Source organism: Phaethon aethereus, assembly GCF_964289735.1.
Source record: "Phaethon aethereus genome assembly, chromosome: Z".
Lineage (NCBI taxonomy): Eukaryota > Metazoa > Chordata > Aves > Phaethontiformes > Phaethontidae > Phaethon > Phaethon aethereus.
In genome coordinates, this window is record NC_138577.1 from 76,085,292 (window position 1) to 76,099,124 (window position 13,833).

General features: G+C 38.9%; 1 protein-coding gene across 1 annotated transcript in view; it reads right to left on the bottom strand.

Moving 5' to 3' along the window:
- Positions 1-3,253: 3,253 nt before the first annotated feature.
- The window catches only part of TEK (TEK receptor tyrosine kinase), a gene marked incomplete at both ends in the record, with an annotated part of 44,878 nt that continues 34,298 nt past the window's right edge, over positions 3,254-13,833 (bottom strand). The window contains 12 exons of the mRNA XM_082013023.1: positions 3,254-3,328; positions 3,440-3,539; positions 4,004-4,100; positions 5,158-5,198; positions 5,813-5,883; positions 6,782-6,895; positions 7,265-7,455; positions 7,797-7,907; positions 8,880-9,090; positions 10,308-10,465; positions 10,934-11,233; positions 13,474-13,767. Of these exons, the coding sequence (XP_081869149.1) occupies positions 3,254-3,328; positions 3,440-3,539; positions 4,004-4,100; positions 5,158-5,198; positions 5,813-5,883; positions 6,782-6,895; positions 7,265-7,455; positions 7,797-7,907; positions 8,880-9,090; positions 10,308-10,465; positions 10,934-11,233; positions 13,474-13,767 (1,763 nt within the window). The remainder of the gene's footprint in view (positions 3,329-3,439; positions 3,540-4,003; positions 4,101-5,157; positions 5,199-5,812; positions 5,884-6,781; positions 6,896-7,264; positions 7,456-7,796; positions 7,908-8,879; positions 9,091-10,307; positions 10,466-10,933; positions 11,234-13,473; positions 13,768-13,833) is intronic.

Consider the following 13,833-nt stretch of genomic DNA (forward strand, 5'->3'; position numbering starts at 1 on the left):
TTGAATCTTGGTAACAAGGAATTGCACCAAAAACAGTCCGAATACAAAGTATTGTCTTAATATCCTCAACAATTGTTCAGCTTAATAAACAAATCCACCATTCTTGTATAAATAAATACATAATCTAACACTTCTAATTCTTTTTTTTTTTGTTTTCCTCTAGTTGGTGGCCATAATTCCAAGGAAGGTGCAATTGTTTGTATGGAACTAATCCTTTGGAAGGTCAAGGAAGACAATAAAAGAAAAAAATTGTGATTGTTATAGCTTTGAACAAACAAGGAGGGTGGGGGGAAATCAACCTCATTTTGGCCCACTGCTCTATAATGCTCCGGTACCAATTATTTTTCTTATGTAAAAAAGAGGGTAATGGGAAAACCTATTGGGAAATACTTGTTCTCTGTCTACTTCTGAATTTTAAGATATACAGGAAGGAGAAAACACAAATGCACAAAACACGTACATGTAAGAGGCACAGAGTAAATTCTTTTTTGTTAAATAGCAAGCCTGTGTGTTTGTTCTGTTAGACTATCTGTGCAATTGTTGTTACTATGGTGTGGCTGAAAACTATCATTTGCAGTAAATGAAAGTACTGATTGCTTGAAGTTCTGGATATAATTTTTGACTTTACTTTGTTCAGCCTGTGTGAAATAAACTTTAATCGCATAGCAGAAACTTAATTTTTAAGATTGTGATTTTCTTTTTTCCATTCCCTTTCTGCTTCTCTCTACCTCTCCATCTGCTCTTAGAGAGAAAACAAACTTATTTGTGTTCAATGTATTAAAATTGACACAAAGGCATAATGGTAGGTATGTGACCTCTTCTGGAACAGAATCAGCAGGTCTCTCTTAAATAAGTTAAGCCTGTAGGAAGCTTTTAAACTGTAAAAGCAATGAGCTTTGCTTACTTATAAAGGTTCCCAAAAAGCAGTGTATTTCAAGAAGTAAATATGTTCACTGCTTCAGCTAAAATTGGTTTATACTCTCTGTACTATACTACTACTACCTGTCTCCTGCTTAAGATAGGATTCAGCATCTGCTGCCTTGAGCCAGGAGCATTTTAAAGTCTGTTGCCACTTGTTTTTGTGTGAAGGAAACAGAAGGAAATTAAAATGTAAGAATAGACCACATTTTTTGTACAACACTAGCTCTGAGCTGAAGTTATGATTTGCACTGATTTCTCAAAACTGAGGGGTGAGGAAAAATGGTCTTGACTGAGGACCCTGTGAGAGTAGATCATAGTGTAAAGATCTTGCAGTTCTCATAGATGTGCTCTGAAGAATGAGTATGCTGCATGACTAAATCTGTATTGAAGGTTAAAAATCACTGTAGCTGCTTCTTACACATTAAAACACTACCCTGCTACCTCTAATCTTGACGTCACCAATTAGCTCATATGAATTGGTGACCAACAGGTCCAGTATGGCATCCCTTCTGGTAGGGCTGTCTATTACCTGGCACAGGAATTTTTCCTCCATGCACTCCAGGAGTCTCCTGGATTGCCTACAGCTCGCTGTGCTACTTCTCCAGCACATGTTGGGGTGGTTGAAGTCCCCCAGTATGAGAGCCTGTGAGTGTGATGCGTCCTGTAGCTGGATTAAGAAGGCTTCGTCAACAGGCTCCCCTTGATTGGGCAGCCTGTAGTGATACCAACCACAAGGTTCCCTTTGTTGCCTCAGTACCTGATTCCTAACCATAAGCTTTCAACCTGCTCATAGCTATTCTTCAGACACAGCTACACAGCTCTTCACACTCTATCAATTTCTTGACGTAAAGGGCAACATATGTGCCATTCCTTCCTTGCCTGTCCCTTCTGAACAGCCTGTAGCCTTTGAGAGCCACAATCCAGTCATGGGATTTGTCCCACCAAGTTTCAGTAATGGCGACCAGGTCATAGCTTTCTAGCAGCACAGTGGCTTCCAACTCCTGTTTGTGGCCTGTGCTGCATGCATTGGTGTAGAGGCGCTTCAGCTGGGCTGTCAGCCAAGTCACCCTCTTAGAGGAACCTTCTTTAGTTCCTCTGAAGTCTTTCTCTGGTGCAACAGTCTGAGAAGCCTTGCTAGCACCCCAACCCTCTAACCTTGGTGTGTCATCCCACAGCTTGTTTTGGGTAAGCCTGATGTTATTCCCATCCCCTTTGAGTCTAGTTTAAAGCCCTGTCAGTAAGCCCTCCTAGCTTGCGAACACAGACCCTCTTCCCTCTTTGAGAAAGGTTAGCTGATACATGAAGTTTGAATGTAAGTCTACTGCATCCCACATGGTTGACTTGATACCAGAAGCTCAGGCTAATCCTGCCTCTATTTGTCTAACCTAAAGATTAGGTCTTCCTTGGCAGGCCAAATATCATTCTTCTGAAGCATTCCAGTATAGTATTTTTAAGAGGCCATACCACACTATGGACTGCATAAGGGATAAAATAAGCAAAAGTAAGTAAACCCTGCTTGTATGTAATAGGTAGTAATTTATAATTATGCAGTGAAATTATTAAATGAAATACAAATTGAATAAGTCTCATGCATATCCAGGATAATTATAAAAATGTGTTTTACAGCATGTAGTATATTCCTCAATCCTGTGCTTCATGGTGGCCTCTGACAGCATTAAATACTTCAAAATATATGCATATTTTGCATACAGGCAAACACTGACTGTTAAACTGGACAATGAAAGAACAATAGCATGCCTTGTATCTTACAAGTGTCAATACAATTATTGAACAGATTATTTCTACTAGCTCACTTTTACATTCAAAGAGGAGTCTTACTTAATAATTAATTATCCTTGGTGAACATACTGGATTTACATCTGCTTGCAACTCCCGTTGTTGCATTGAGCTTAGCATTTTTGTTTGAATCACAATGAAATGTCTATGAAATACTGCTATAAGATACCCATTTTGCTATCAGTTGCTCTTGGAAAGTATAAAAAATATCTGAGATGGCAATACCTAATGCATTACAATATGTATGTATACACTATATCTACATGAGTAGGAAAAAAGAAAACCCTGCATATGAAACAGCAGATTTCATGACTTCAGTCTATTCCTACTCTGAACAGTATATACACTTCTACAGCCTGTGGAGGCAGAGGTTACTGTGTGATAACACATACATATCTGTAGTAAAACAGTATTACTGTATTATATACAGTTAGAGCTATACACAGTTCTACACAGCACATCACATTTGGGGCTCCAGCAGATTGAGCTTTGGTTTTCTTCAGTACATCAATGATGAATGAAAATTTCTCCTGTCTTAAGCAGCTTCTTCAGCGGAGCAATCAATGCCTGCGTAAGTAAACTTCTCATATAGGGTAGTATTCACATAGGTCTGGAAAGGAAATAAACAGAAAGAGTGTGATGCAAGGTGTATTACCTCAAGAATCTAAAACTATACTGAAATTATTCATGTCCTGATTCTTTTCTAGGGTTTCATTCTTACCTTCCTTTCTTCTAACATCCTGTTCAGTGACACCAGTATCTGGGCAAATGATGGTCTTTCATATGGTTTCTCTCTCCAGCACTGTCTCATTAGGTCATACCTTTAAAAATCAAACACCAATGTTTGATAGTTTAGATACATAGGTGAAAGCTACAAATTGATGTTTACTAGAAGACTGTGTACATTCCATTTTTCAAAGGAAAATGGATTTATAGTTGGAGTTATGGTTTCCACATCTGGCTGCTGTCTGAAAATAATTTTCTTTTTCTCTGGAATAATCAAAAAGTTCTTTACACAGCTACGTTGTGTAAAGAACAGGGTATCTGGCAGGAGCAGAGAGCCTGGGAAAGGGCTCGTGGCAAATAACTGCATGCTGGGTACAAAAGGACTTAAGTAATTATTTCCACTTCTGCACCCTTTTTAATATTTGTTTTAAATGTAGTTTTTATGTCTTCCTGAAGAAATGCTTGGTTTATTATTTTCTCGTCAAAGTCACGTATTTCTTATAGCAGATGTTGTGTTATTCTGTTTCAGTTTTTTTTTTTTTCTGAGGCAGTTACTTACACTTCATCATCACAGTTGAGAGGCTTTTCCAGTCTGTACCCTTGAGGCAGTTTTTCATAGAGTTCTGCACAGGTCATTCCACAATATGGTGTTCCACCTAAAGCAGAGTTTAACCATCATCATGAACACAAGAGATTTTTAATAAAAGGAAGTTTAACTGCATAGCAGAAATGAAAAAGAATGAGTGACTTAGTAACAGGTACATTAGTCCAATGTTAGGGAATATTTTGCAGATACATTTTTGTTGTTAATGTTTCCATACTGCTTAATGCACATATTGAAGAGAAAAATAAAACTGAGTGTAAACATGTATAACCTGTCGGGCTGGCCTAGATTTCTGTACAACTCTGAGGTTCTGTATCTGATTGTATTTGAACTGGTTTTGCAAACCCTTGATGGTAGTAGGCAAGCCATTCCTTTATTAGCATGGTATTAGTAAGATCTTGTATGGAGCTATTACTGTCAAGCTGATTTTGCTCCTTTTTGCACATGTTTGGTTGCCTAAGACTTTTCATTTTGCACACTGCAATGTGTTAATTCCCATCAATATTTAGCATAAACCCATTTAGTAAGGAAAGCTGGGAACAAATTAGAAAGCAAGAGTTCATGATTAGTCCAATACTCAACGTGCAGCTCAGTCAGTGTGCAGACCACGGGGCACACTCCAAGGCAAATGATAAAGGCTAACACAGTCATTTTGAATGGCTCGAGGCTGTACCACATGCATGAATAGAGGTGTGTGCAGAAATGAAGTCTAAGTTTTATTTGAAGATTAATGTTCAAAAATTTTCTTCAAGAATACTTAAGTAGGAGATGTTCCCCACCGCCCAGTCATTAAAATGTAAGTCTTTATTTAAAACTCAGAAAGGCTGAGGAAAAACCACCCATCAAACTGAAAACATATTGGATTAGGGGTATATCATATGTCATGTGATATGCTGGATTTTATATTTAGATATGGCATAGGTTTCATAGTGCAATGAAAACATGGTCATCTTGTCTCATTTGGAATGGTATCTGAACTGAAAACGTGACAATTGCATTTCTAAGCATACTGGAGCTAATGAAAAGTTAGTGGAATAAAACAGAAAAAAAATGATGTTGCAAAGGAATAAATTTTTAACAGACTGAGTGAACAGAATTCAGCTACTTACCTAAACTAACAATTTCCCATAATAGGACACCATATGACCATCTGCAACAGAGGGATATTTACGGAGTGCAACAAGAATGCAATGACATTCTGTATTTTTATATGGTAGTTTTGCTAGTAGTCAGAGAATGCAGAGAAGTATGATTCAGTCTTTTATTTTTTAAATTGATTTTTGTTTATACAAAAATGATAGGGTTCATAGAATCAGAAAGCAGGAGTGAGATGTTTAGCAAAATTAATTCACTTAAGTAAGCCCATCAACCAGAGTCCTTTACTAGACTGTGAGCTCTCAGAAAATAGTGCTATTAGAGAATTGCTTTCCTGAATATCATTTCCAGTTTCCTGAATAAAATATTGAGTTTCTCTGTGTCTCCCAATCATTCATCAGGTTTCTGATTTCAAATGAGAAATATAGCTAAAATAGTGGCCCAAATCCAATTAGCTTATGAACACAGAACTTGTTCAGACACTGATGAATGAAATAAAAGTAACTTTTGTGCTGTGGGTTTTATTTTTGCTTCCATTGCTCATTCATGTTGACAGAGCTACAGAATTTTTTGAGTTAAGAGTGGATATCTCATCCTGACTACCAAACTTTCCTTGATACTGAAAAGTCTTTCTTTATTTAAAAAAAGACCAGTTGAAAACATACTTACACATCACTGTTTGTGGTGTAAACACTGTAATTCAAAGATTCAATTGCCATCCATCGCACTGGAAGCCGTCCCTGGAAATTATTTAATGAAGGTTTATTTGTTGGTGGTTGGAATAGCAATATTGCAGTTTATACACCAACAATTGTTCTGTGTGTTACCTTAATGAAAACTGACTTTATGCAAGTAGGGTTTATCAAGAAAATAAACTTAAGTTGTGCATTTACTTCACAAAGGGACAGTTCATACTAAAGCTAATGGAAAATTCATCAGCATCAAGAGGAAATGGAAATAATTCCTGAGTGTTGTCTCATGACACCACTAACCAGTCCCGTTCCCTTGATCAACCAGTGTTATTCCTGGTCTATGACTACATGATGCTTATTACACATCTTCCTCTTTCAGGTCTTCCAAAGCATTGTCTCTGGACAACTATTTTTTCAGCTCACAGATCCTGACACACCTCTAGTTACCATCTTGCTAACTTTGTCCTCATTCAATAGAGGACAATTCAAAAAGACAAGCTTGCCTCAGTTGAGCAAATTCTGGTATGAAAATACTATCTTCTTAACTGTACAGATCCACCCACATGCACATATCCTCTTCATACATCAAATGTATATTATATAGGTTTTTATAATACATTTTTACTAAATCTCATAACTGGCTGCAAAATTAATTCTTTACTGCCATTCATATTACCATATTTATTGCCATACTGCCACATACAATATAAATATTTTTCAATTATATTCTATATTAAAATATAAACTTACTATAAAATTTATTTACAAGTAATGTATGTATATTAATAAACATAAGATAAATATTTATATGTGTTAACATATAACATTTAAATAATCAGCTCCATAGTACCCATGAGTTTGCATTTTTGTTTAGATGAAAATACAAAGAAACAAGAACACAAAAAAATGAAAAAAACAGACTATATCAGTTTGTTTTGATCCTTACCATAGTCTTCTTAACGTAAACTTCCTGACCTCTTGATAAGCCAAAGTCAGCTATTTTTGCAACATAATTTTCTCCAACCAAGATGTTTCTTGCTGCCAAATCTCGATGAATAAACTAAAATTATAAAAAAAGAGGGAAATAAACGCAGTTTCTATGAGGTCTACATGTTTTTTAGTGCTATATTGAAAATTGCAAACATTCAGAATGAGAACAAAACCCAAAATAAATGGCTTGGTACGTCACTACCAGGAACACTTTAAACTTTATGTGAAGGTGAAAGCAAATAGTTACCGTGTCGTTTGTAGGTTTTAATGCCTCTTCCTTGATTCCCCATGCCATAGTATTTGATATGGCTAAGTGAACACAACAAAATAAAACTCATCCAGTGGGTGCTATAGAAGCTAAAATCAAAACCTTATTTTTATTTCATGAGAAGAAAAATTAATTTCTGTGCTTTCAGTGGGTAGAGAATTGAAGACTGACCTGTTTCTGGCTCAAGTAGTCCATCCCTCTAGCAACGTCTGCTGCAAAATGCAGAAGCTGCTGGGAGGAAAGTGTAGATGCAGTGCTGTTGGCAATAGCAAATGCTGGGTCTGTCTCTAGCACTCTGCTTTTCCGAAGGAAGTCCAGTAAATTTCCATGGGGGGCATATTCAATAGCGAGATAAAGATAGCCTAATGAAACATCAAACAGTGAGTGTATCACAAAGCAAAAGCTGGTCAGTAATAGTATTTGGACACTTACACTGCTTTGAGTAAAAAAGAAACATAAAACAGACTGGAGGTGAAATACCGCACAGCATAATTCCTAGGTGCAGAGAAGTATATAGAGATATTGATGAACATTTCTGAAGGATTAATGTGGGCTTGTAGATCTGAAACCAAGTTTATTTGGCTTTTTAACTAATGTTGCAGGAAGACCTGCTTATAAGCTAGTGATTCTATGGCCTGTATGGGCTATACGGTGGGTGTAAAAAATTTAATTTTTGAAGTACATATATTCAAGAGTATCTTACCCCGATGTTCACATGCTCCCAAAAGATTTATGATGTTGGGATGATGACCAAGTTTACAAAGAACTTCAAGTTCTCCAGCAAAGTCTCTGTGATCATCTTTTGAGGCATACTCTGAAAATCAAATAAGCATGCATTTTTGTTTTCCTTTGAACTGAATTTATGGCCACATTGTTGTTAATTATGAGGACTCTGGGCTGCCTGGGGCACTACTGCTTCAGCCCCAATAAAAACAGAAAAAGTCTAAGATACATTAATATTTACTGAAAAAAGTAGGACTTTTCAATCAAAGGAAAAAAAGAGACAATGTCTGTAGCATCTGGAGAGAAAGCAAGCATCTCAATATACCATGTCACGTCCCTTATTGAGAATGTAAAATATCATAGGAGACCACATGAAAACTAGCTGCCTAAAAATCCTTCCATGTGTGTGCAGTTTATTATTTCCACCTGGATGCAGACCTTGGCTCTTTTTTAAATGATCATCGTACTCATAAGAGTGTCTCCCAATTCACCTAGATAATGATCTAGTGAATTTCAAGAAAATATGTATGTTCTTTCAGTAATATATGTATTGCAGTTCTCTCTGGAACATGGTGGTCATGCCCAATGAGTACCAAGAAAATGAGTGACCTTCATAGTCTGTATATGTATAGATACATAGATACAGTTGTCTCTGAATGGCTGGGGTAAAGCAAGATGAGCAAATGCTATGCCCCAAGGCTAGCTCTGTGCTCCCTTCTCTACTAAAGGCACCTTTTAACAGCTTCCACTTTGCAGGTGAACTCACACATTAATTCATACTGACCTATGAATTGAAAAATACATAATAAATAATGATATTAACAACAATAAACAATAAACAATAAACAATAAACAATAAACATAAATCAACTTGACCGTGCAGAAATAGTCTTTGCCAGGGCACAAATCTTGGCCTAGTGACAGCTCATATAATTTCACTAGCAAGTTCAAATATTTATTTTAGGTTTAGAAGAGGGCTATTAAGCATTTTTTATGACAGAGAATCACTTGGAACAAACAACCAAGAAAAGTCTTTAGTCTCAGAGTCTCCAATCTTTACTACCTTTCATCCTTTTAATTGCAGCGTCCATGCGTAAGCCATCTTTCTTAATGCGTGCTTTCAGGACTTGCCCAAAGTTACCTTCCCCAATCACATCTTGAAATTTTATGTCATTCCACTCAAGAACTGGATAAATAGTGGGATCTGGGCTGTTTTTGGCTTTCCTACTCAGGGTGAGAGTACCTGAGTTAAACTGTACAGCTGGCTCTTCCCTCTGTAACAGAGTTAAGCAAATGACATTAACTGTGATTTCTACTTTACAGAGCAATGCTCTGATTACACTCCCCGAATACATGTGTGCTCACTCCTCTGCACACACACACAGAGCCTGATCCATCTCTTGCTAATGCAAGAGTGCATACCGTAAGACTATTACTTTAGACACTAACTGTATCCAGCACTTCTGCCCAGATCCACAAAATTAATCAGGCTCCTAACTGATGCATAAGTACCTTTGTAGACCTAGGCCTCCTGAACAGTTTTATAATGATCTTGAAGATGAAGAAGATGGGCAAAAATAATTTGGTGAAACTGATCTCAAAACCAGTTTTAAGTTGCAGGTTTGAGATTTATCTCATATTAGGCTTGACTAAATCCTGTGCTGATCAGGCTCAGCAGGAAGACTGAGGAAAGTAGAAGGAAGAAAACAAAAGGGGAGAGGAAATCATCTTCCTCCATACTTGAGGAGACATCTCTCCTTCAGTTACTCATTCCCATGAAATACTACTTTCAGGACAAGGAGCAGGAGCTATTCTGTGTGGCCTGGGGACTGATGATCTTTTTGGATGAGCCTCTGGCCCCTTGTTTATGAAATAACCTATACAGATCCATAAGAAGGAGCTCTTTCGGCCCAGCTTCATTCTGCTTCACAGGTTCCTCTCTGAAGTGAGAGAACAGCACTGGAAAGCAGAGTGATAAGGAGAATACAGCAGGATACAAATATATATGTGTATATGTGTAGAAAGATATCTGTACATGATGTTACAGCCTTTGGCAATTTCCTCACAGCCAAAACTATGATGTTGCTGTTGACTGACCCCTGGTGTGCTGTCTCAGGTTGAAAAGCCATGATGGGGCAGTTGCTGATGCTCAAACATTAAAAAATATTGTAGTTTTCAAAATCAGGCACAACTTCATAGGGGAAGAACAGGCTCCTGTATTCGTCTGGCTCAGTACTTGTTATACACAGGTGCAAAAAGGCAGAAAAGGGAGAAGGTGTGCATCTTTTTTCAAGTCAGCGTGTCTACCTCATAACCTATAGCTGCATTTGCTTTAGCTCCGGGGTCACTAGCAGAGATGCTTTACAACAACAGTACTAGTTGCACACATTAAGAGAAGACAGTGTTTGGGAAGGCCAACAAAAAGGAATTGGAAAAAAAGCAGACGGAGCCAAAATTAAACCATGCTGACATAGGAAAGCTGGAAACCCACCACCACATTTTGGAAAGCCTGAGCCATTCGGCGCTGGAAGTTGGCTCGCTTTAGCTGCAGCATGATGAGAAAAGCCAGGAGAATTGTTACACAGGTCATCCCTGCGGAGCCAAGGATAGCAATAAGCAGCATTTTGCCTCCTTTTGATTCATATGGAGCTGTTGAGGAAGCACATAAAGAGTTCATCATTATTTCCAGATAGTTCAGAAACAGACATGAACAATGTATAGTTAAATACTACTGCCTTGTAAACTATATAAGGACATAGAATTACATCCCTTTGTTTTCAAAAAATGTCACAGACATTGGATTCTCTGATTTTCAGACATACAAGCACCTGCAGGTCCTGCTGAATTCAGGCAGAGCAGAAATCTAATAAGCCTATTATATACAGCTCCTTTAATTTATGAGCTGTTGAGCACAAATGTTGTATGTATCACATGCAATGCCATGCAGTGAACTAAGAATCAAATTTTGGTGATGCTATGTTGCATGTCAAAATTAAGAGAAAAAAACCCCAAATATTTAAAATATATTCATAAAAAAATATTATGAATTTGCCTTATTTAACTAGTTTATACCAGCAGCCCTGGTTTGTGCAAGTCCAGCATGCTGGAATAACCAACCTTTAGTTTCTGGAAGAGTCTTCAGTTCAAACGATGTGTTTGGGTTGCTCAAGCCAATGTTGTTCTGAGCATTAATCTGAACCTGGTACACAGTGTTTGGCTCAAGGCCCTTGAGATGATACTGAGTAATGCTGGTGTTCTTTATGATAATATCAATGTGGTTGTACTCAGTTTTGCCATAAATTTTGTAGCTGATGATGATGGAGGAGATGGAATGACCCTCAGCAGTTGTCCAAGAGATGACTGAGGATGTGTCTGTGGTGTTAGAAAACTTGATGTTGTATGGTGCAGGAGGGATTCCTAAGAACAAACACAAACACACACAAAGTGTTGGAGTGTACATCCACCTCTCCCTCCTTCCCGCAGTGAGCCAAACACTTTCCTTGGTGCTTTTGCTGTGCTAAACAGAAGAAGAATTTTGTTGATGACCTACAGTAACTGAATGCAATAGTTTTATGAACTTGATGTGTAGTCACCCATATTGGACTACTCCACAGTTCCAGCAGAGGTTGGAGTGGCATTCAGTATACTCTTGTCCTTGGATGAAGATATGAATTCTCTGAGCTGCATGCAAGGACAACTACATGATTGCTTTCAAATTAATACAGAAAGGGTTAATTTCCTCCTACACTGAATCATCATGCTCATGTTATTCCCAGGTCCTATATATTCACGGCTTCAGGGAACAATGCCTGTCAGGATACAGACTGTAGAAAGAAGGGAAATCAATACCAACATTCCCACAAATTTAATCAGAAAACCACCAGCAGGTGTCAGTGCTAGACTTATCGACACACACTAAGCTAAGTGCTTTATGGAAAACGGTACCCTTATGTTTTTCTTAGTGCAGTTTGGCATCAGAACTCCATATTGGAACCAATACTGTTTAATTTCCTCATCAATGACATGGACAGTGGGATCAAATGCACCCTCATCAAGTCTGCAGATGACACCAAGCCGAGTGGTGCGGTTGACACACCTGGGGGACAGGATGCCATCCAGAGGGACCTGGACAAGCTCGAAGGATGGGCCTGTGTGAACCCCATGAGATTCAACAAGGCCAAGTACAGGGTCCTACACCTGGGTCAGGACAACCTCCAGTATCAAGACAGGCTGGGGATGAAGGGGTGGAGAGCAGCCCCACCCAGAAGGACCTGGGGGTGCTGGTAGGTGAAAAGCTGGACGTGAGCCAGCAATGTGTGCTCACAGCTCTGAAGACCAGTCGTATCCTGGGCTGCATCCAAAGCAGTGTGGTCAGCAGGGCGAGGAAGGGGATTCTGCCCCTGTACTCTGCTCTGCTGAGACCCCACCTGGAGTCCTGCATCCAGCTTTAGAGCCCTCAGCACAGGAAAGGCATGGACCTGTTGGAGTGGGTCCAGAGGAGGCCACAGAAATGAGCCAAGGGATGAGTACATCTCTCTCCTGTGGACAGGCTGCAAGAGTTGGGGTTGTTCAGCCTGGAGAAGAGAAGGCTCTGGGGAGACCTTATGCAACTTTCCAGTACTTATAGGGGGCTTTTATAAGAAAGATGGGGACAGACCCTTTAGTAGGGCATGTTGTGATAGGACAAGGAGTACTCGTTTTAAACTAAAAGAGGTCAGATTTAGACTAAACATAAGGAAGAAATTTTTCCCAGTGAGGGTGTTTAAACACTGGCATGGTTTGCTCAGAGAAGTGGTAGATGCCCCATCCCTGGAAACATTCCAGGTCAGGTTGGATGGGGTTCTGAGCAACCTGATCTAGTTGAAGATGTCCTGGCTCATTGCAGCAGGGTTGGACTAGATGACCTTCAAAAGGTGCCTTCAACCCAAACTATTCTATGATTCTAAGAAACTGGAGTGTCCCATGATAGCCATTGATGCTTCTGTTAATACATGTAGGATCTCAGTGAGGGCATCCTCACATGACCTGTAAAGAGGAAGAAGCACACCTTTCCAGTGTGTGATATGGGCAGTAGCACCCATCAACCATTCAGATGGACATCTGTTCAGATGATACTTCATTCAGATAGGGTATTTGTTGTGACATTATGAAAGGACACTACTCACACTCAGGGAGTGGTGGTCATTGGTCTTCAGTGTTGCACACTTAACTACTATTTGCTTAACAGGGGTTTGACCTTGCATTGTATCTTCTCTTCCTTCTTTAACTGCTGACCATTTCTGTATTGACATAGCTGAATTGCAGTGTCTGAGGTTTTTCTGAGTAACAAAAGCGCTTGGAGGAGGGAACTCATTATGTGGGTTCATCATTATGAGGGGAAAAAAATGATAGATGTGTCAGAAGCATCAATTGCACTGAAATGAAGGTATGGCTTCCCAAGCTTTTAATTTGTTTTTCCCAATTAGTTCCTGATAAGTGTAAGAATTCCTTTAGACACTGAACTATCTTCATAATAATAGTAAACGCAAGCACAAGCTATCATCAGGAACTGAGTGTTACCAGAACGAAGGATTACAATTAATGTAGTCATTAAGTGACAATCACTTACTGGGGGAAAGAGGAAGAATTAAGCAGAAGGATGTGAATCAGCTACTTACTGTCACTGAAAGTCCATGCATAAAGATAGTTGCTCCATTCTCCTTGGGACCTGGTATTCACCCGTACCCTGCACATGTATTGCTGTCTAGGCTCAAGATCTTTAATGATCAGGGTGGACATATTTCCTGGCACTTGAGTAATAACACTGCTCTCGTCACCGTTGTCATTCACACTCTTCCTTTCCACTTCAACACGAATGTCATCCTCTGTCCTCAGCGTTAAAGGATGCCATGACAAATTCAGTGATGTCATACTTTTTGGAAAGAGAGTGAGACCTTCTGGTGGAGGAAGACCTTGGAAAAGCCACAGTGAGACAGGGAACATTTCACTTTTGGTATGCAAGCTAAAATAGGGGTACC